At 36.6% G+C, this 21,344-nt stretch overlaps 1 protein-coding gene across 10 annotated transcripts in view; it reads left to right on the top strand.

Moving 5' to 3' along the window:
• CUL4B (cullin 4B) overlaps positions 1 to 20,769 on the top strand; it is a 51,293-nt gene extending 30,524 nt beyond the window's left edge. For 6 of the 10 annotated variants that reach the window (XM_037055535.1, XM_037055541.1, XM_037055542.1 and 3 more), the window contains 16 exons: positions 888 to 1,050; positions 1,198 to 1,287; positions 1,588 to 1,670; positions 2,310 to 2,377; positions 3,564 to 3,682; positions 4,452 to 4,644; positions 5,391 to 5,495; positions 5,993 to 6,103; positions 6,538 to 6,623; positions 7,277 to 7,339; positions 7,726 to 7,833; positions 9,444 to 9,557; positions 10,218 to 10,323; positions 11,463 to 11,635; positions 15,206 to 15,358; positions 18,564 to 20,769. In XM_037055535.1, the coding sequence (XP_036911430.1) occupies positions 888 to 1,050; positions 1,198 to 1,287; positions 1,588 to 1,670; positions 2,310 to 2,377; positions 3,564 to 3,682; positions 4,452 to 4,644; positions 5,391 to 5,495; positions 5,993 to 6,103; positions 6,538 to 6,623; positions 7,277 to 7,339; positions 7,726 to 7,833; positions 9,444 to 9,557; positions 10,218 to 10,323; positions 11,463 to 11,635; positions 15,206 to 15,358; positions 18,564 to 18,659 (1,831 nt within the window). In that variant the 3' untranslated portion in view covers positions 18,660 to 20,769. Of the gene's footprint in view, positions 1 to 887; positions 1,051 to 1,197; positions 1,288 to 1,587; positions 1,671 to 2,309; positions 2,378 to 3,563; positions 3,683 to 4,451; positions 4,645 to 5,390; positions 5,496 to 5,992; positions 6,104 to 6,537; positions 6,630 to 7,276; positions 7,340 to 7,725; positions 7,834 to 9,443; positions 9,558 to 10,217; positions 10,324 to 11,462; positions 11,636 to 15,205; positions 15,359 to 18,563 lie in introns of all 10 variants that reach the window. The other 4 variants (XM_037055538.1, XM_037055540.1, XM_037055545.1 and 1 more) reach the window with 2 other exon arrangements.
• The last annotated feature ends 575 nt before the right edge of the window (positions 20,770 to 21,344 follow it).

Here is a 21,344-nt window from a genome sequence, read left to right as displayed (position 1 = left end):
GATGCTAGAAAAAAATACGCAAAGATCTGTTACAAATCATAGTTGAATCTTAATTTACACTAATTGAAGAGAGTAAGTGATACTGTGAATAATCTCCTAAAAACTCACATTTGGCTTCTAAACTTGTATTTTTACCCGTTTTACCTTCTTAATTATGTTTTACTTATGCTAATATTGGAAACAGCTAAAATTCCCCGAGCCTGTAATACCTTCTGAAGAAGTATTTTTTAAGGGAATTAAAGGTTGCTCTGAACTATTTATGAATGTGTATTATTTGTTGCTGATCAAGTGTTTGCTCATTATCTTTTAACATTAATATTATGAAAATTCCATGTATAAATGAAAATAGAATAGTGCTGTATAATGAGCTCTTCCCCCAGTCATGTACCTTGTTGCATCTGCCTATAGTGATTTTCAGAGTTTGCTGATTTTTGAATCCTAAAGCCAGATGCCAAATGACCAACTAAGCCCTCATTATAATTTTGAACTAATTTTGTCTCTTAATTTGACTGAGGAAAAAATTTATCAAAGAAGATCACAAAACTCAGTTATGGAAAAAAGACAGGAGTTTAGCTTTAGTTCTCATTAAAGGCAAAATGAGTTTCTCATGTATTTTAGTTTAATAATGTTATTTAAAATTAAATGTGTGGATTTTATCCATTTACGGTTGCTGCTTCAAAGCCTGAAGCCCTAATTAACATGGGGCTTAACAATATATATACATTGTATTAACAATATATATATATAAATGTATGAATATATATATATATCTAAATTAGCAATGATTAACTTAACATTAAGTTATATAAATGTATGTATATGTGTGTGTGTGTATATGTGTGTGTATGTGTATATATATATATTCTTTTTAATTTTTTTTATTTTAGGGACATGGGACTGGAGTTATTTAGGGCCCACATTATAAGTGATCAGAAAGTCCAAAATAAGACCATTGATGGCATTCTTCTGCTGATTGAAAGGGAAAGGAATGGCGAAGCAATTGATAGAAGTTTACTCCGAAGCCTCTTAAGCATGCTATCTGATTTGCAAGTAAGTTAACTTTTTCACTTATTACTACAGAGCTGATGGCTGTCCCTAGTTTGATGTGTAAAAACCAAATCCAGAGTGCTGTTCACATAGCGGGCATTCAATAAATAATGAATAAATGAGCTCCTTTGTCTTGTTTTCCCCTCCCAGATTTATCAGGATTCTTTTGAACAACGATTTTTGGAAGAAACTAACCGGCTTTATGCAGCCGAAGGCCAAAAATTAATGCAGGAAAGAGAGGTATTTAAAAATCATGATTAATAAATACACTGTGCCTCACAATTAGATCATACTTATAGAACATAAACTGCCCTTTTCATTTATCTTCCCAACATTGTGATACTTTTCTCTCATGTAGGTGCTTCTTTTCTCTCTCTTCTTAAAGGCCAAAATTCTGGATCATAAACTCTACCTATAATTTTACATATGAGTCAACCCTGTCACATTTGATAGGGCTGCTCCCAGGATTTTTTGGACTTGACATTTTCTGAATGATTTATGGGGAGGAAAACAATAATATAAAAAAAACTATCTTTATAGGTTCCTGAATATCTTCATCATGTTAACAAACGTCTAGAAGAAGAAGCAGACAGACTTATTACTTACTTAGATCAGACCACCCAGTAAGTATGACATGCTCTGCCTGATAGCCTTAACCTGTGTTGTTGACTCACTTAAGGCACTTTAGGCATAGGCATCCCTGAACATGTTAGTAACTGATTTCAGGTGTGATTTTTTAACAGTTGTTTTCATGACCCAAACTTCAAGGTGTTATCTTCCCTAGTTAATTAGATTTGATTAAGGATATGATTATTGGTTGTATTTGTGTGCTTATTATTGAAGCAGATGTTATCTTTAAAATCTTCAGGCCGATTAAAATTTAGTGGGTATTCATAGGACAAACTGTTTCTGTGCTTCCTTAAATATTACCAAACAAGGAGCTCCTGTAAACAGCATAGATAATTTCTGTACCTTTCAAATAAAAGCAGAGAAACTTGGAAAAACCCAGCCACATCAAGACCTTGGAAATATTTATTTCAAAATGTAAATCAGGTTTTTAAAAAATCAGGTTTTAAAAAAAATCAGTCTTTTCCTTCTTTTAGGCATAAAGTAGAGTAACTCTGAGCAGCGATAAATTTATACATAGGATAGGAATATTAAAATGAAAATAAAATGAGCTATTTGATTTTTCGTGCCCAGAAGAGGCTTTAAATTTTTGGCAAAGTCAAAACTCAATAATTCTAAACTTTTTTTCTTTGTAGGAAGTCATTAATTGCTACTGTAGAAAAACAACTTCTAGGTGAACACTTAACAGCAATTCTTCAGAAAGGTAATTGGCAATTTGTAAATCAGATGACTTTTAAAGTGGTAGCAGGAAACAGAAACAAATTTAAAGATTGCCCTTTTAAAAGCTTGATAGCATATGGTAGCTGCATTTCTAGGTATGGACACAACCCTTTTTTCCTATTCCTCACAGTAAACTTTCAAGAGGTGCCTCTTTCCTTAACTTAAAAGATACAGGAACTGAGATGAAAGGGGTCCACCAATACTGGTAAAAAAACTGGGCATTTGTGAATTCTTAATTTATAACATAGAGTAAGGAAAGGCATTCCTTTTTGCATTAAAGTGTTTTTGTTCATAGCGTATAAAACCAAGCACTTCTACCAAGCACTGTTAAGTTATCTTAGAGCATACCCAGCATTTGCTTTGGCAGTGCCGCAGGTAGGCAAACGTCTTACTTTTCTCTCTGATCATCTTTTTTTTTTTTTGTATGAAGTGGGTACATTTTAGAACTTTCATGCAGTTACGCTTTACTTCATTCTGAAAATCAAATACATTAGAACCTCATTTAAACTTGGCCTATTAAGGTATGGTTTTGATACACTACAGGCCATATACAATACTCTGAAATATAGCTGTATACTAATGCCAGATATAATATGTATACTGCACATATGAAGTATTTTTAATGTGCATTTATGTAAACCAGTTTTTATAAATTGTTTTATACATCTGATCTACCATGCTAAATGCTATAAGCCATTAAACAATTAATTTTATTTTTATTTTTATTTTAGGCTAAAGTTTCATTCGGAAAGGAGATTGTCTATTTTGATTTAATTCAGAGCAAATGTCTGTATTAAAGTTCACGGACTAGTCATAGTCTGCTCAGAACAGTATTGCAATAATAATTTAACTTAATTTTCATTAAAATATCTTACATTTCCCTGACTGGTGGGGATCAGTTGGTTGGGCTTTGTCCCTCAAAGTGAAAGGTTGTCAGTTTGATTCCCAGTCAGGGCACATGCCTGGGTTGTGGGTTTGGTCCCTGGTTGGGGCACATATGAGAGGCAACTAATAGATGTTTTTCTCTTGCATCAATGTCTCTCTCCCTCATTTTCCCTTCCCTTCTCTCTAAAAATAAATAAATAAAACATTTTTAAGAAGATAATATAATATTAACATAAGATATCTGATGTTTTTGTTTACATTTTTCAAAATGTTTCAAATTTCAGGTTTAAATAACCTTCTTGATGAAAACCGAATTCAAGATTTATCTCTTCTGTATCAGCTCTTCAGTAGAGTTCGAGGTGGAGTTCAGGTTCTCCTGCAACAGTGGATAGAGTACATTAAGGTATTAACAATTAACCGGTGATTTTTTCCTCTGTCATGGTTTATAATCTATACACCTAGAGTGTATATCAGCAAGCATTTCTTATTTATTAGAGCCAATTTTTTTTAAGTAATGGGAGTTTTGAGAACAGTCAGCATGAGAATGATAGCCATGTGGCAGATCAGCAATAAAACATTTACTTTTCTTGATATCTGCCATGATTTCTTAGCTCCAATGATTATGGCAGTGAATATGAAAAGGGCTTTTTAGGACCCCAAATTTCTTACCTTTCTTAAATTGTACACTGAAGCCAGACTATCATTTAAAAAAAATTAAAAGTAGGGAAAAGAGCCTGGAGGCTCTTTTATACCCTATTATGATATTGTATACCCAGTGGTCATCCCTTATTTCATGATACAAACAAATGGTGTCAGTCTGGGTGTTTTATAACTTCATTTTTTCTTTTCCTGACTTCAAAAACAGCTTTATGCCCTGGCTGGTGTGTGGCTCAGTGGATTGAATGCTGGCCTACAAACTGAAAGGTAGCCAGTTCGATTCCCAGTCAGGTCACTTGCCTGGGTTGCAGGCCAGGTCCCTGGTTTATGAGCCTGCAAGAAGCAACCAATTGATGTTTCTCTTCCTTTCTCCCTCCCTCCCTTCACTTCTCTTTGAAAAATAAAATCTTTTTTAAAAAGCAGCTTTGTTTATACCTACTTAAAATAAGATTTTAGGATTGTTTTCACTGTGGATAATTCAGTTCTAGTAAAAAGTGGTAATTTTTGTTGTTTAGGCATTTGGCAGCACTATTGTAATTAATCCTGAAAAAGATAAAACCATGGTTCAGGAATTGCTGGATTTTAAAGATAAGGTTGACCATATAATAGATATCTGTTTTCTGAAGAATGAAAAATTTATCAACGCCATGAAAGAAGCATTTGAAACATTCATTAACAAGAGACCAAACAAACCTGCTGAACTTATAGGTATTTTTCCAATCATTTAATGTTCTTCTTTTATTCATAAATCTTCAGGTTGTAGTGTATTAACACCATTCATTTGTTGTTGTTTAGCTGGTAGTTTCTAAGAACCTGGATGTAAGGAATAAGTCCTTGAAGGAAAAGAATGGCTCAGAGACAACCTGTTAGGACATAATGTTCTTTCATTATAAGACAGTACTTTGGACCCTATTTGCTTTTATTTGTAATATGCTTGAGATCTGTTTCATAAGCCCACAGCAATTTAGAGGTGGGGCTGTTTTTAGAGGCCCACAGTTAGGGGTACAAGAAAGGATAGCAGACACTATAGTTGCCAGTGAAAAAAGGAAAATGTCCAGGACAAAAACAAACCTCATAATCTGGGCCCATTTGGTATGGAGTCCTCTGTGAAAAAAAATGAAATTTCATTGGTCTGCTACTTTTACTTAGAATTTTTGCAAATTTTGCCCCCAACTCTGTAATGTATCTGGTTTGTTTTAATAAAAACATAGTGTTTAAATTGCTTACCATCACTGTAAAATAGACACTCTAGTGGAAAGTACAGTAGATCTGGAGCCAGAACACTTGAGTTTGAATTAAGGCTATGGTATTTATGAACTGTGACATTGTTTTTAAAAATGCATGTATACCTCTGAAGCATTGAAAAACTCAATATATCCTGTAATACTCCTGTAATACCCAGTACCTTATGGATACCCATGATCACTAAACAACAAACTTTCCCCCCATTTTAGCTAAATATGTAGATTCAAAACTTCGTGCTGGCAACAAAGAAGCTACGGATGAAGAACTTGAAAAAATGTTGGATAAAATTATGATCATATTTAGATTTATCTATGGTAAGTTTATTTTTGTTTTAAAGCAAAGCACTCAACAGATAAACTAGCAAGTATAATCTGCCTGGAGGAAGTATTATTTGGGAATTAATGTAAAATTCTGTTGGGGATATTTAAAATTTTATGAAGTTCCTTGCATTTAATTCATTGGCATACTTGAGGAATGTTATTTAATTTCCCTGTGTTTTGACTTTTTCATTATTAGGAGCCTTGAGTTTTGGTACTTGTTTTAAATTTAGAGTATTGATACTAAAGCTTACTGATTAACTAAAGCTATTCTTAAAAAAGTTTGTGCAGTCTTAATTCTTTGTAGGAAAGAACTTTAGAAATGTCTGATACAAATGTCTACCTCTGATGTTTCTTGCATTTAACAAACTTGAATAAATGTATAAATTTAAATAACTTGGAGTAATAGTGTGATTTATTAAATACTTCACAGCAGTTTGGTCAGAACTTTTTATTGAAATATTATAAGAGTTGTATTTTATTATTTAACATAGGCAAGGATGTTTTTGAGGCCTTCTATAAGAAAGATTTAGCCAAACGTCTGTTAGTTGGGAAGAGTGCATCTGTAGATGCTGAAAAATCAATGCTGTCCAAACTTAAACATGGTATGTTTGTCATTTTTTCTGCTCATTTTCTTCTTTGATTTCTAGGGGGAAATGTTAGCATAATTTTTACTGTTTTGTCATTCTCTGTTCATATGATGAAGATGTAAATTGAGTAAGCTCATGAGTTTTCCAGTCTGTTGTTGGAAAGGTACAAAGCTGTTGCAATTTTTAAAAAATAAAACATTGTTCTTGTTTTTATTACTTGTATAAAATTTCCCATTTGTTTTATGCCTAAATAGGAGATAGAGTCACTACAGGTTTAAAGAGTTTAATTCTCAGTTAGTGGGCATACACTTTGGGGTAGGGATTTTTCTATTATGAATAGTTACAGATCCTGTTTCATGCTAAAGTGAGTTTTATATTCATGTTTTCAATTTTAAATTCTTTGCTTTTAACAACTTTGAAATATTACTAATATATAAACATTTTAATAGAATGTGGAGCTGCTTTCACCAGCAAACTTGAAGGAATGTTTAAAGACATGGAACTTTCTAAAGACATCATGATTCAGTTCAAACAGGTAAAAGTGAGTTAAACTCTTACTAAATTCCTTGAACTTAAATATAGTTACTTATCTGCTGTGGTTTGTACTGAAAAGAATAAATAGAAACATGTTTTGTTGTAAATATGTCATAGCAATTTAAATGATATTCGTGGTAGAGAAAAAAATCACCAATGAAATATATGTGACCTACTTCAGTATTCTCAGTGTACACTCAAGATAACACCAAAATAGAAATAAAATGTATTGAGCTTAAGTCAGGACTAGAAAAGCTGCAGCTGGATAGTGAGAACAAGACTTTCTCTAGCATCTAATAATCACTGTTGAAGACTCTCATGTTCAAAGCTGGCAGTGGAGAGGGAGAGGTGACAGAGGGTTTGTGTAAGGCCTTTGGGGACATTGGCAATGAAAAGCTAGAGCCACAGTTTCACATGTTGTTAGAAGTGGTTTTGAAATATTTAAGAGCATAGATATGGTGACAGCAAACTAGATTTTCCTCTCAGGGTTTTAATAATGATGTCTTTACCACTAACTATATCACTACAGTGGGAAGTGAGAGTTGAAGGCTCAAGAGAAAGAGCAGGGTCAGTAGGATCATGTGTCCTACAGTAGCTACAGAATAGGGTTTATCTGCTTTGCCCTTTCCCCTTTTTCTTCCTTCCCCACTTCAGGTCATCCCCTGCAAACAGGCAGTGGAGCAAGTGAAAAACCGGAGACTTGGGCTGGCTGGTGGGGTGAGGAATGGGGGTTGCTGCAAGGTGTTCCAAGCCACATAGGGGTCTCCGAAGGTGGGGACTGCTGGCGGTATGGGGAAAACAATGGAGAGACAGTCTATAACTGCCCAGCTGTATGTGCAAAACTGCTTTAGTTGATAATGCCTCTAACGAGGTCACATGATCCTTGTGTGCCATTGTAACAAAATGTTAACCAATGCACTTTTGTAGTGCATTTAACATAGGCTTCATTTGTAATCCTTTAATAGTTGTCTTTTATTTTAGAGATGGTCAGTATTTGCATGGAATTTTAATGGGGAACTTCTGGAGTGGGTTGTTATCATGACATGACATGTATGAACTTTCAGTTTTAAGAACTCAGTATGTGTGTTTGATCTTAATTGTAGTATATGCAGAACCAGAATGTACCTGGGAATATTGAATTAACTGTGAATATCCTGACAATGGGTTACTGGCCAACATATGTGCCTATGGAAGTGCATTTACCGCCAGAGGTAAGAGTTGCTGCTTAGGACTTAAGTTTTAAGCATAGAAATACATGACACTTCTATTTTGCTTGTTATTGAAAAATAAGTACTTTTTTTAAAGTTTGTGTCAGTAAGCACACTGATACCAAGTGCTAATTGTTTTAATATTTCACTCTATTTATATATATATTTTAATATTTTATTATTTATTTATCTTTAGAGGGGAAGGGAAGGAGAGAGGAAGAGAAACATCAATGTATGGTTGCTTCTTGTGCATCCCCTGCTGGGAACTGGCCCCTGCCGGGAACTGGCCTGCAACCCAGGCATGTGCCCTGACTGGGAATTGAACCGCGATCATCTGGTTCGCAGGCCCGCACTCTGTTTATATTACTTTTATATCAGTATTCCCCAACCTTTTTGGCACCAGGGACCCATTTCGTGGAAGGCAATTTTTCCATGGATGGGACAGGGGATGGTTTCAGGATGATTCAAGTGCATTACACTTATTGTGCATTTTACTTATATTATTATCACATTGTAACATATAATGAGATGATTATACAACTCACCATAGTACAGAATCAGTGGGATTCTGCCCTGAGCTTGCTTTCCTGAAACTAAATGGTCCCATCTGGGGGTGATGGGAGACAGTGAATACCCTATGTGTGTTGCTTATGTCCAGTCTACTCTGTAATCTCGTTTTGGTTGTTGTCACTGCAGAAAACCCTGCTTCACAAAGATAGGAAGGTGGAAATGGAAGCAGGCTTTTCAGTGCTTTTGTGGCAGTCTCAGGATATTCTACCTTGACTTTAATCTAGAATTAATGGAGATGAAGCTTCACGCACCCACTGCTTACCTCCTGCTGTGCTGCCTGGTTCCTAACTGGCCACAAATCCATACCAGTCCATCGCCCAGGGGCTAGGGACCCTGTCTTACATTAATAATAGAGCATAGCTAAAGGTGCCAAGTTTTGGGGTTTAGGGCCAATATCCCCAACTCTTCTTTCAGTTCCCCAGATTGCACTCACCACTCTTTCCAGCTCTCAAAAAGTCTTGCCCATATGTCACCTGGAGGTTGGATTGCTGAGTGACGGGGTGCTTGAGTAAATCCATCCTAACTCCTTGGAGAAATTTCTGACTTAGGGCTGTAGATTAGAAAAGGGGTTAAGGCAACAGAAATAGACACTGAGAATCCTCCATGGAGGTAATCTTGGACATCCAGGGAGTAGACCTCCCTCATTACAAAGGAGAATGTAGAAACAGGAAGAAAAAAGCTGAGACAGAACTTTGGGAAGGGCTTGTATTGGGCAGGTGGTCAGAAAAGGAACCTGTGAAGGAAACCAGTGAAGAAGCAATAGTGAGATAAAGGAGCCAGCATGGTATAGAGGCACAAAAGGCATTAGAGGTGAATGTTTCAAAAGAGAAGATAATTAAATGTTGCAGAGAAAACAAGAGTGTGAAGACTGATAAATGCCATTAGATTTGGTAGTTGGGGGATCATTGCCTTATATCAGTTAGCAGTGGACCTACTGGATAGTCTAAAACATCCAGAAATTATTATACATGAGGTAAATCTAAAGAGTGGAGAATGTGTGAGATTGGAAACAGCTTAAATAAACTTTATTTTATTTTCTGTAGATGGTAAAACTTCAGGAGATTTTCAAGACATTTTACCTAGGCAAACATAGTGGCAGGAAACTTCAGTGGCAGTCAACCCTAGGACACTGTGTGCTAAAGGCTGAATTTAAAGAAGTAAGTGAATGTTCCCCAAACTCAGTTTTTACCCTTGGATGTTGAGGTCATCCCTCTTAATTTGTTTATAAATGTATCCTTAAAATATGCGTGTCAAGGATAGCTTATCACAGTTTTGTGAGTATGATAAGAGTGGTTTTTTTTCCATATTTGATTTTACCCTGCCGCAAAACCAAAAGCAATAACCCTTTCTTCTCTTCTTCTCACCTGTGTATGCAAAATTCACTGCCACTTCTTGACAAGAAACTTCTTTTCTTGTTGTTGGGAGCTAGAGAATAGATTTCCTGCAGCTTTTCACGAATTACTTGAATCAAAAAAGTAAAAAATGCATTTGAAACAGTGATTTCTTGCTGCTCATGATAAATATCTGTAATGACCCATAAGGAGGCTAAGTTATTAATTTTCCTTACTTTATTGTTTAGTTTTAATGATAAGACTTTAAAAAAGGACCTGTAGAAAGGTCACCCAATCCTTCCTCCTGTTTTAGGTAGGATGATATGTAAGCGCTGCACTGAACATAATGGCTTTTCTGGATACTGTTAAGCCATGTGTCTAAGTCCATTAATTGAAAAAGGTGCTTTCCTGTAAGAGATTAGTTATTTGATTAATTTTTGATGTGTTTTTTTAAATGATGGCTAAACACTGCTATTTCTCCAACAGGGTAAAAAAGAACTCCAGGTCTCTCTTTTTCAAACACTGGTGCTGCTAATGTTTAATGAAGGAGAGGAGTTCAGTTTAGAAGAGATCAAGCAGGCTACCGGAATAGGTTTGTACTGACTCAGTTGATTAGCAAGTATTATTCAGTGTCCACCTATGTGCACTCCACAAGGTTCAGAGCTCAGGCAGGGGGTGGATGCAAAGGAATAATCCTGTTCCTCAGCACTCAGAATATGACCACTGGGAAAGGGGGAAATGACACTTGAACTAATTTACAACTATTTAGTTCCAATCTGGTGCAGACTAGGAGTGTTAAGAATTTGGTGAAGCAAGAGATCACTGTAGATAGGTACAATTGGGAAAGCTTTCATAAATGGGGTGGAACTTGAGCTGGGCCTTAAAGTTTGAGTTAGGGACGAAAGCACATGCTGCAAGGGGAAATATTGTGAGAAAAAGCTTGGAAGTAGATATGAGCACAGTGTGGGCAGGAGTCATGAAGTGTTTAACTGCAGCACAGAATAGAGAGATAAAAATGTAGGTAAGATGGGTGGAGCATGATCATGGAGAACCTCACAAATCTAGCAAATGAAACCTACATGTAGGCTTGCAAGTGTTTGATGTAATGGAAGTGAATTATATGGACAACTTACCTGGACTTAGTAGACAATAGGGCAGCTTGAGGATGAAGAAGTTCCAGTCCAGAAACTAGTGGGGTAATTTGGGCATAAAGTGGTAAGAGGCTTGGACTAGGATGAGGCCATTGAGAATGGAGAAGAGGCATCTCTAAGGAAGCAGCAACTTACTAGATAACTGGAGAATAAAGGAGAAGGAAGAGTCAAAGGTGATTCCAGGATTTCTTTCCTAAATAGATTGGTAGCTTCACAGCTAATAGTTGGAAAGAGGACCCAGTTTTATGGGGAAGATTAATAAAATTTTGAATATACTGGAGTTGATGATAGTAAAAACAAACAGCCCGGTGGAGATATCCTTTAAATGTGGGACTGGAAAGAAGTGAGGTGTCATTTTTGAAGATTTGGTAGTTACCCTCATGGAATGATGATTGAAGTCTTTAAAGGATGACCAGGAGAAAACCCATTGGATAGAACAGAGAGGGAGTTGTCAGTAACCTTGGGATAAAAAGGAAACAATTTTAATTGCAGGATGGGGTAGAAGCTAGGCTGAGATTGAATGTAGCTGTTCATGTTGATAAGCTACTAATAAATGACTAAGCCATTATTTCTTCTTCAGAGGATGGCGAGTTAAGGAGAACACTGCAGTCTTTGGCCTGTGGCAAAGCTAGAGTTCTGGCAAAAAATCCAAAGGGCAAAGATATTGAAGATGGTGACAAGTTCATTTGTAATGATGATTTCAAACACAAACTCTTCAGGATAAAGATCAATCAAATTCAGATGAAAGAAACGGTATTTCTTTTGCATTCTCCTTTTCCTAATACACTGGGATTAAATGTGTTCATAATAAAAATTTATACAGAAAATTTTATAACACCACCACTAACATTAACGTTTTCTATGCCTATATCTAGCTCAGTGTATTTCAGTATTTGATTTTGTGATTTTTTTATGGAGAGATGCATATAGTTGGACCTAATACTCAATGTAGTTTTCTGTACTGCTTTTTTTGTTTAACATAAAACCTTTAGACTTTTCCCATGCCATCAAATATCTTTATAAAATGGCAGTTGGCCATAAAATATTCTTTTACATGTCTATTATAATTTATTTAACCAATGTACATTATTGGGCAATTAAATTAATAGCTTTTTAGTGTTGTAAATAAAGCTGTAATAAACCTCTTTAGACTTAAAATCTTAATCTCTGAGACTTCCCTTGTGATAAACTCATGGAAATAGATATTTTGGGTCAAAGAGTATGAATGTTTTTGGTCTTAATACATTATGTTATACTGTATTCCAGAAAGGCTGCACCAGTTTACACTCTGTCTAGCACAGGGGTGTCAAACTCATTTTCACCAAGGGCCACATCAGCCTCTCAGTTACCTTCGGAGGGCCGAATGTAATTTGAGGATTGTATAAATGTAACTGCTCTTTAACAGTTAAGAGAGAGCTCCACGCTGCCGCCAGGTAGAAGCAAGGTGTGGGCGGAAGAAACAAGGCAGAGGGGCAGATTCAGCCCACGGGCCTTGTGTTTGCCACCTGTGGTGTAGCAGTATGACAGCCTGTCTGAACAGTGCCCTTGCATCAGCACTCAAGATTGTATTTTCATTTTTAAATCTTTGCAAACTTGCTCAGTGAAAAATATGAGTGATTTAGTATTTCTTTGATTAACAGTGAAAATTTCGGTGTTTGCCTTTTGAATTCGTAACAGACGTTTATTAAGGAAACCAACAACCACAGCATTTCTTTTTTAAAAATATATTTTATTGATTATGCCATTACAGTTGTCCCATTCCCCCCTTCATTCCCCTCCACCCTGCACACCCCCCCACCATTCCCCCCCTTACTTTATGTCCATGTGTCACAAGTTCTTTAGCTTCTACATTTCCCATACTATTCTTGCCCTCCCCCCTGCCTATTTTCTACCTGTCGTCTATGCTACTTATTCTCTGTACCTTCTCCCCACTTCTCCTCCTCCCACTCCCCTGTTGCTAACCCTTCCTGTGATCTTCATTTCTATGGTTCTGCTCCTGATCTAGCTGTCCTCTTGGTTTGCTTTTTTTTTAGGTGTGGTTGTTAATAACTGTGAGTTGGCTGTCCTTTCACTGTTCATATTTTGTATCTTCTTTTCCTTAGATAACTCCCTTTAACATTTCATATGATAAGGGCTTGGGGATGATGAACTCCTTAAATTTGACCTTATCTGAGAAGCACTTTATCTGCCCTTCCATTCTAAATGAAAGTTTTGCTAGATAGAGCAATCTTGGATGTAGGTCTTTGGATTTCATGACTTGGAGTATTTCTTTCCAGCCCCTTCTTGCCTGTAAGGTCTCTTTTGAGAAGTCAGCTGACAGTCTGATGGGAACTCCTTTGTAGGTGACTGTCCCCTTATCTCTTGCTGCTTCTAGGATTCTCTCCTTCATTTTAATCTTGGCTAATGTAATGATGATGTGCCTTGGTGTGTTCCTTCTTGGGTCCAACTTCTTTGGGACTCTCTGAGCTTCCTGGATTTCCTGGAAGTGTATTTCCTTTGCCAGACTGGGGAAGTTCTCCTTTATTATTTGTTCAAATAAGTTTTCCACTCGTGGCTGTTCCTCTTCCCCTTCTGGTATTCCTATAATTTGGATGCTGGAATGGTTAAAGATGTCCTGAAGGTTCCTAAGCCTCTCCTCATTTTTTTGAATTCTTGTTTCTTCATTCTTTTCTGTTTGGTCATTTTTTTCTTCCTTCTGGTCTACTTCCTTGATTTGAGTCCCAGTTTCCTTTCCATCACTACTGGTTTCCTGTGCATTTCCCTTTATTTCAATTAGTTTAGCCTTCATTTGTTCCTCTAATTTGTGACTAAAATCAACCAGTTTTGTGAGCATCCTGATCACCAGTGTTTTGAACTGTGCATCTGATAGGTTGGCTATCTCTTGGTCACAAATACCCACCTGAGTATTAGAAGTATTGGCTCTGGGGCTTTGAGTTGTTCTTGAGCCGTAATGTTTTGGTCTGTTCATGCCTGTTACATATGAGGGGCGGAGCCTTAGGTGTTCACCACGGCGGGGGGACCCAGTTGCTGGGTTGTGATGCAGTATGTGGGGTCGGGGTCAGATAGGGGCAATGGCGTTTGTTCCGTTCTCTCTCTCAGATTTTGGTCCCTTCTGTTGCTTACCGCAATCAAATTGGCCCTTTTAGTCCTGGTTCCCATGTGTGGGGGCTTGTGCACCCTCCAGGACCCTGTGGGTCTTTCCAATTAACTCTTTGTGAGCCTGGGAGCTTCTCCCAGCACCTTGACCCCGAAAGTTTTTCCAATCAGTACCTTTAGGCTTTATTTCCTATCGCTGGGGCCCTGGTTTGCGCTGTCTCACTGCTCACTCCTTCGCCTGGTTTACTGGTCTAGCTGAATGGTTCATTGTTGTCGGACATCCGTACAGATCAATTTTCTGAGTTTTGGTTGCATTTTTGTTACTAAAACTTTGTTGTCTTTAAACTTGGTTGTGTGAGGAGGCACAGTGTTTCCACCTATGCCTCTGTCTTAGCCAGAGGTCAGCATTTCTTGAAACCAGTTGGTTTCAGTTCCAGCAGGTTTAATGCAAGGCTTGAGAAAAGGTTTTGGTGTGGGACAGAGGTCAGTATCTCAAACAAGTTCCTGTCTTGTTCACATTCACATCAAAGGTTATCGTATCCCTTAGAAGGTTACTGTGTTCTTTTGAAACAGTTCTGTATCAGAATGAAACTGCCGGCAAAAAGCTCAAACCATTCTTTTGATTTAGGTGCTAAAGATAAACATTTTTGCTTTAGCAATAACATTGGTAAACTGACCCCTAAACTCCAAAATTTTTTAGTCCTGCATGAATGTAAGCACTAACAGTGTGTATTTCTGATTTATATATTTAAAAAATTATTTTTGTAAAAATTTGACTGTGTGAGCTTAGCTAGTTGGTGCCATACTTTGAGTCAGAGGTCAGGGTCAATCATTTTAACAGAGAAGCTAATGTCATACAGAAATTTACTCAACTATCCCTGTGACACTTTTAGAAGAATTCAGGGGCAGAGTAAAAGAAAATGATAAATTCATTATCAACAGGTCTCTACTTCTAGAAAAGCAACTCCAAGGTGGTACTTTTCTGATAATTGTCATTACTTCATAGGTGCAGGGCAATGTAATTAGGACAGAAAGGAGTTATGTTTGTTGGGCTTTTCCTGTGATTTTCTGTATTTGTAACATTTCTTTAGATAATTCAGTGTATTTAACACATTAGCAGTGTGTCATGTTTCTAAAATGTACAATTCGTATAAGGATTAATCAAGTTTTACTTCAGATACAATTCCTAAGTTTAAAAGTTTCTTTCATTAATAAAACTTTTTTTAGGTTGAGGAACAAGCAAGCACTACAGAAAGAGTATTTCAAGACAGACAATATCAAATTGATGCTGCAATTGTTCGAATTATGAAGATGAGGAAGACACTTAGCCACAATCTCCTGGTTTCAGAAGTGTACAACCAGTTGAAATTTCCAGTAAAGGTAGGTACTTCTGTGTTTTCATATTGAGCTTGTTATATATAAAAGAGAACACATTAGATTTTCAAATACAAACCCTTTTAAAAGATTCCATTTATTTATCTTTAAACAGAGGGAAAGGGAGGGAGAAAGAAAGGGAGAGGAACATCAATGTGTGGTTGTCTCTCGCCTGTCCCTCACTGGGGACCCAGCCTGCAATGTGCCCTGACAGAGAATCAAACCTGCAACCTTTCCGTTTGTGGGACGATCCCAACCCACTCAGCCACACCAGCCAGGGCTCAAACATGAATCTTCTAAACACAGATTAAAAGTCTTAAGATCATGTGGAGGGTCAAAAGTTTTAAAATTATTCTATTTTATTGGAGAGAAGGGAAGGCAGGGAGAAAGACAAGGAGAGAAACATCAGTCAGTTGCCTTCTGCAAGTGCCCAACTGGGGACAGGCTATGGAGCTTGCAGCCTCTAACCCAGGCATGTGCCCTGACAGGGAATCAAACCAGTGACCTTTGGTTTTCAGGATGATGCCCAACTGACGGAGCCATGCTGGCCAGGGCTAGAGGGTCAAAACTTTTTAATTTCTCATGTTCATATACATAATTCCAAAAACCAATTGTTGCCCCATGTGGACAGCTGTGACCAAAGAGGGAAAACAATTTATAAAAGGTCTTACACCTAAAAGTTTAGCTGCCAAACAGGTCTTTGAATTTTTCAGATTCATTCACTATATTTCTTTTGAGCTATTTTGTTTTTTTTTCCTCCTTGAAAAAGTACAGCATAGGGAATATAATCAATTATATTGTAGTAACTGTATATGGCTCAGGTGGGTATTAGAATTATTAGGGGTATCACTTTGTAAATTATACAATTGTCTAACCACTATGCTGTACATCTGAAACTAATGTAAAATAATGAATATCAACTGTAATTGAAATATACACACACGTGTGTATGCACACATATACACACACAGCTTGGTATTTGACAGATCTTTTATTTTTTTAAGATATTATTCATTTATTTTCAGAGAGAGGAAAAGGGACAGAGAGAGGGAGAGAAATATCAGTGTGTGGTTGCTTCTCGTGCACCCCTCTCTGGGGACCTGACCTGCAACCCAGGCATGTGCCCTAGACTGGGAATCGAACCGGCAATCCCTTGTTTTGCAGGCTGACACTCAGTCCACTGAGCCACATCAGCCAGGGCAAAACTGTTATTTTTAAATTAAATCTTTTGTTTAGTTAGCTTATGAGTGGCCATTAGAAACTCTACAGATAACTAGCCATCATTAATCATCCTTTTTAAAAGTTTAGCAATAGTTCTGGCAAATTGAAATTGGTTATTAAATGGGCGTTCCAGTGTTAATTCCCAATAAAAAAGAGGCTTAGACAATGTGGTGGTGCACTGCACTGTTTTCCAAGTTTTTGAAGACTTCCAAATGAGATAATATACGACATCTGTCTGGAAAAAGTCCAACCATTATTAATATAATGAGAACTGTTTGCACGACACTGATGTAACCTGGCAGCCAAGGAGAGTGGACTGGAATGCGCATGCGTGAACAATGAGAACTTCACTGTACTAGTCAGTGAGGGCAGTAACGCCATTGAGTGAGCATGTGTGCTGTGTGGCCGTCGCATTCAAAGTGACTGAGTAGAGCAACGAATCTGCATCAAATTTTGTGTTAAGCTTCAACATTCCTCCTTGGAACCTATTCGGATGATTCAGAAGGCTGCATCTATGGGCCTTCATCATGACAACATGCCTGCTCATGCATCACGTCTTGTGCAGAGTTTTTTTGCGAAATATCAAATCACCCAGATGACTCAGCCTCCCTACAGCCCAAATTTGTTGCCCTGCGACTTCTGGTTTTCCCCAAAACTAAAATCACCTTTGAAAAGGAAGAGATTTCAGATCGTCGATGAGATTCAGAAAAACGTGACGGGGCAGCTGATGACGACTGGGAGAACTGTGTGAGGTCCCAAGGTGCCTGCTTGGAAGGGGACTAAGGCATCACTGTCCTGTGTACAATGTTTTGTTGTATCTTATCATCTTTAATAAATGTCTCTATTTTTCATATTACATGGCTGGATACTTTCTGGACAGACCTCGTGTGTAAAAAACTTAGCACTGGGCCTGGCATATAATAGCTGCTCATTAGCTGTTAATGCTAATAAGGTAGGCTTTCTCTCTTCTTCAAACCTAACACTGCCTCCTCATTACCACACTGTCACCCTCATGGTCTGCCTAACAACCATTTCACCTCCAGCCAGAAAGATTACTGATGCTAGAGAAGGTAAGAGGAAGTTGTGCTGATATTCTAGGCTCACCATAATTAAGAAAAAGTCATTTTGATTTTCAAACCTTGGAATTACTGTGCTTATTGCGCCTGAAATTTTTGGCTGCCCCATCAAAATTTCCTTTTTTAACCCTGTTGATCAAGTGGCCACTTTACACAGTCTGAAAAACTCACTAATAGCAAGCAAGATTATATTTTTATAGGCTAGATACAAAAGAATGGAATTTGTCATCTAAGAGCTAAGAATACAATCATAAAAACTTAATAAGCTTTCTCAATCTTTTTAAACCACAAGTAGGATTAAGAAATCCAAATTATTTATGGTAGGTAACAGTTAAATCTTACATCGAACCTGGAATATGAAGATCTGAATTATTTGAATATACTTACACACCATTTGTATTCTTATAAATAGTGATTTCTGCAGTGATTTTTTGTTCTTTAATACATTTTTTATGTAATAGAAATGCAACCTGACTTTGAGAACTAGCTCTTGCCCAAATTTAAGGTCTACCTATCTTCACAAACTGTCTTAGCAAAATTAGATAGCCTTCTGTCTCCCTAATCTCACAGTGTTTTTTCATGTGAAGTTATGAGTTCATCTTTTGTATTTGTGTAGAGAATAGCCTGGTTCTTAGAAGACCTCTTTAAAATAGAAAAGTAATAGAACGTTTTGTATAATAATATGACAAGGTGTGACACTCTGTGTATAGTTTAAAACATTTCTTAACCTGGTTTATTTTCGTTATACTTTATCTTTTAAAAACTTTGATTTTATTAAAAACTAAAAATAAAAAATAAAGAGATTAAATACATTGACAGTGAGCCAGAACTGTTCTTTTTTTAATGGTATATTGGTAAATGGACTTGAGCCAATGCATATGAGCTTTGCACTGAAAATTTGCCTTCTCTTACAGCCTGCTGATCTTAAGAAGAGAATAGAATCTTTAATTGACCGGGACTACATGGAGAGAGATAAAGAAAATCCAAATCAGTACAACTACATTGCATAAAATTTTGGCCTTGGAGCATTTTGTGTCTCATGCTGTAGCCAGTGGATAAACCTAACTTGTTGATCCTATATTGTTTGACTTCTTTTATACTACCAATGACCAAATGAAGCAGTGTAATGGAAATAGTTGAATGGACATTTTCATTGGTTAACATGCCCATTAAAAGAGTAATACTTAAAGAAGAATGTTGTTGAACTCTTTGCATGTTATTTAGTATGATATGCAGAAAACTCTTAAGAAAGTACTCGGTCTTCATGATTCCTCTTTGGAACTGGGGAAGCGGTCCCTGTGGCTATTAAAAATGTGGGATTCTTATACACCATTAATTATGAAGCAAAGGTTCATTTGCTTAAAATGTCATTTAAAGATACTTAAACTGCATGCAAGCTTTATTTACTGTACAGAGTTCTGGATGTATTTATCAAATAGAAAAACCACCCTGGACTTGGCTGTTCACCTGTTTTGTGATTTCCCTTGAAAAGAAAAATAAGTTGTCATAGCTATCGATATTTTACTAAGTAATGTTCTGTTACACTCAAAGGGGATGTTTTGAAAAAATTTATTTGAAAACAAAGTTTTTGAGTAGAGGGCCAGTTGTTTATATAATCTCTTGTGTATACACATCCTCAAATGCTCCATTTATGGTTATGGGATGTGTGTATACGACTTAGCCCTGAGTTTACTGTGCTGATTAACAGGTACTTATAAAAATAGCTGAAATAAAAAATTGCTGATCATTTGTACTAGAATAACACAATAGGAGAGAAAAATCCAACTCTTTCTTCATATTAAAAATGAATACAACATAAACATTGCAAAGGAGACCAAAATCCACATATTTTATAAGTTTTTACACAACTAAAAATTCCATCAACTTGTTTTCAACTTCCTTTAGACTTTAATGTTATTTGAACAGTTTTGTCTTTAACTTGGACCAATTATGGATTGTTACAGGCTAGAGCATTCCTATTTTTTCTACTAAAGTTCTTTTGGAAGTACCCCAATTCTTTGTTGGTAAATAAGCCTTTCCTATCATTTTTATTCTAACTTCCTAATGCCCTACATGTAAAGGTCCTCCCTCGTTTTCTCCACACATCCCCTAGTTGGAATTTTGAATTCTATGTCATGTTAATCTTAATTCCTTTCAAAATTGAAGAGTTCTCATAATGATTGGACACCTACTTTTCAGGGGTGTTGCTCAGACATAGAAAATAGCAAAAGTATTGTTCTTCAAGTTGATAATGTAAGTAAAAGGCCTCTCTTTACCACCAGTGGGGGTTTTTTTTGTAGGTTTCTTGTTTTGGGTTTTTTTTTTTCTTAATTTGTTTTTCCTTAAAGCTTTGAAATGAGCTGATCATGAAGGAAAAGCAGAACATTTGTTTTTTTTAAATCAGAACTGCTTTAAATGCTTTTTGCACCAATATATTTCCTGACTCTTTGGAGCCACGAGGAAGAATACCTAGAACCTAGCCAGAGACTTGGTTTTTTCTGTCTGCTATTGATGTTTTCTTGAGTTCTCAAAGACCCATAAACAGCTATTTGAACAAAGTTGTCTGTGTCTGATTGCACCAACGTGCACACTGTTGTGTAACAATATGTGGTATTTCGAATGCCTTCCTAATTTCTTTTGAATAGCCATTACCTATATTTTCTCAGCTCTTTTGGTTTCCTTATATGAGCTCATCTGACAAGGAAATGCAACTATTTTGTGTGCCTTTCTCCATACTGGGCCATCTACGTCAGTGTTCTAACTCATCTCTGATGGTATCTGAGATAGGTAGACCATTCCAGAAGACTTGGTAGTAACTCTTAAGGAATTTTTATGTAGAATTTTTCCTGTTAGGAGGAGACTCTTGGCGTCACCTTTATCATCTTGAGAGGTGGTCCCTTCCCTCGGGCTCTTAATTTTTTGAAAAGTTGATGCTAGTGCAGCTGAAAAATTGGTTACATTAAAAAACAAGTTGAAGGGGGCTGTTTAAGAACTTGAAAGATAATTACAAACATTGAGTAATTGTGACTTTTCAGTTATTCTGTATCAGATGAATTTTTGTGCTCTTCCCTGTGTACGTGGTGGTTCTATTTTTCTCCAATAAAACTTTTATTTAAAAAAGTTTGTAGAGAAGACCTTTAAAATTCAAATGTTGAAGAAAGTCATAAAACCACAGACCTTAAAATCTTTCTAGTGATTTCTTTTTGCTGGATTCATATCTGTCAATTTTGTTATTTTTAAAATTTGTTTTATTTTTGTGGTGATCTAGTAATAATGCCATAAGACTGTAGGAGAGGGGAGAAGGTATGGTAAAGGGTGAGTAAAATTCCCAGAAATCCTCAAGGTGGCTATATATTGTTAAATTTCATTCTAGAAAAATCAAGTAGAAGTATAAACACTATTTCATTCAAATCCTCTAAGTCAAATAGTTACATAAAGTCAATATGAAACTAGTCTAAATGTACATTGAGAGGAGAATAAAAGATTAAATACTTTGGTTTTAGTTATGGCTCTTGATGGGCCTTTTCTGTTATGAGTTCTGGGCTATATACTCTCACAGTATTGTGATCCTCAAATATTTTACCAAACCAAGAATCCTTTTTGAACCCAGTTCCTGAGTCTGCTGAAAGGCTTCAACATGGTGTCTCACCATACTCTTGAAATTATGATCTTGTACCTGTGTGTTCATTTCAGGA

Source organism: Sturnira hondurensis, unplaced genomic scaffold (assembly GCF_014824575.4).
Source record: "Sturnira hondurensis isolate 20B ecotype Veracruz unplaced genomic scaffold, ASM1482457v3 Scaffold0008671, whole genome shotgun sequence".
In the NCBI taxonomy this organism is placed as follows: Eukaryota; Metazoa; Chordata; class Mammalia; order Chiroptera; family Phyllostomidae; genus Sturnira; species Sturnira hondurensis.
The sequence above is the reverse complement of the archived record's forward strand: the minus strand, read 5'-3'. Positions and strand labels throughout refer to the sequence as shown.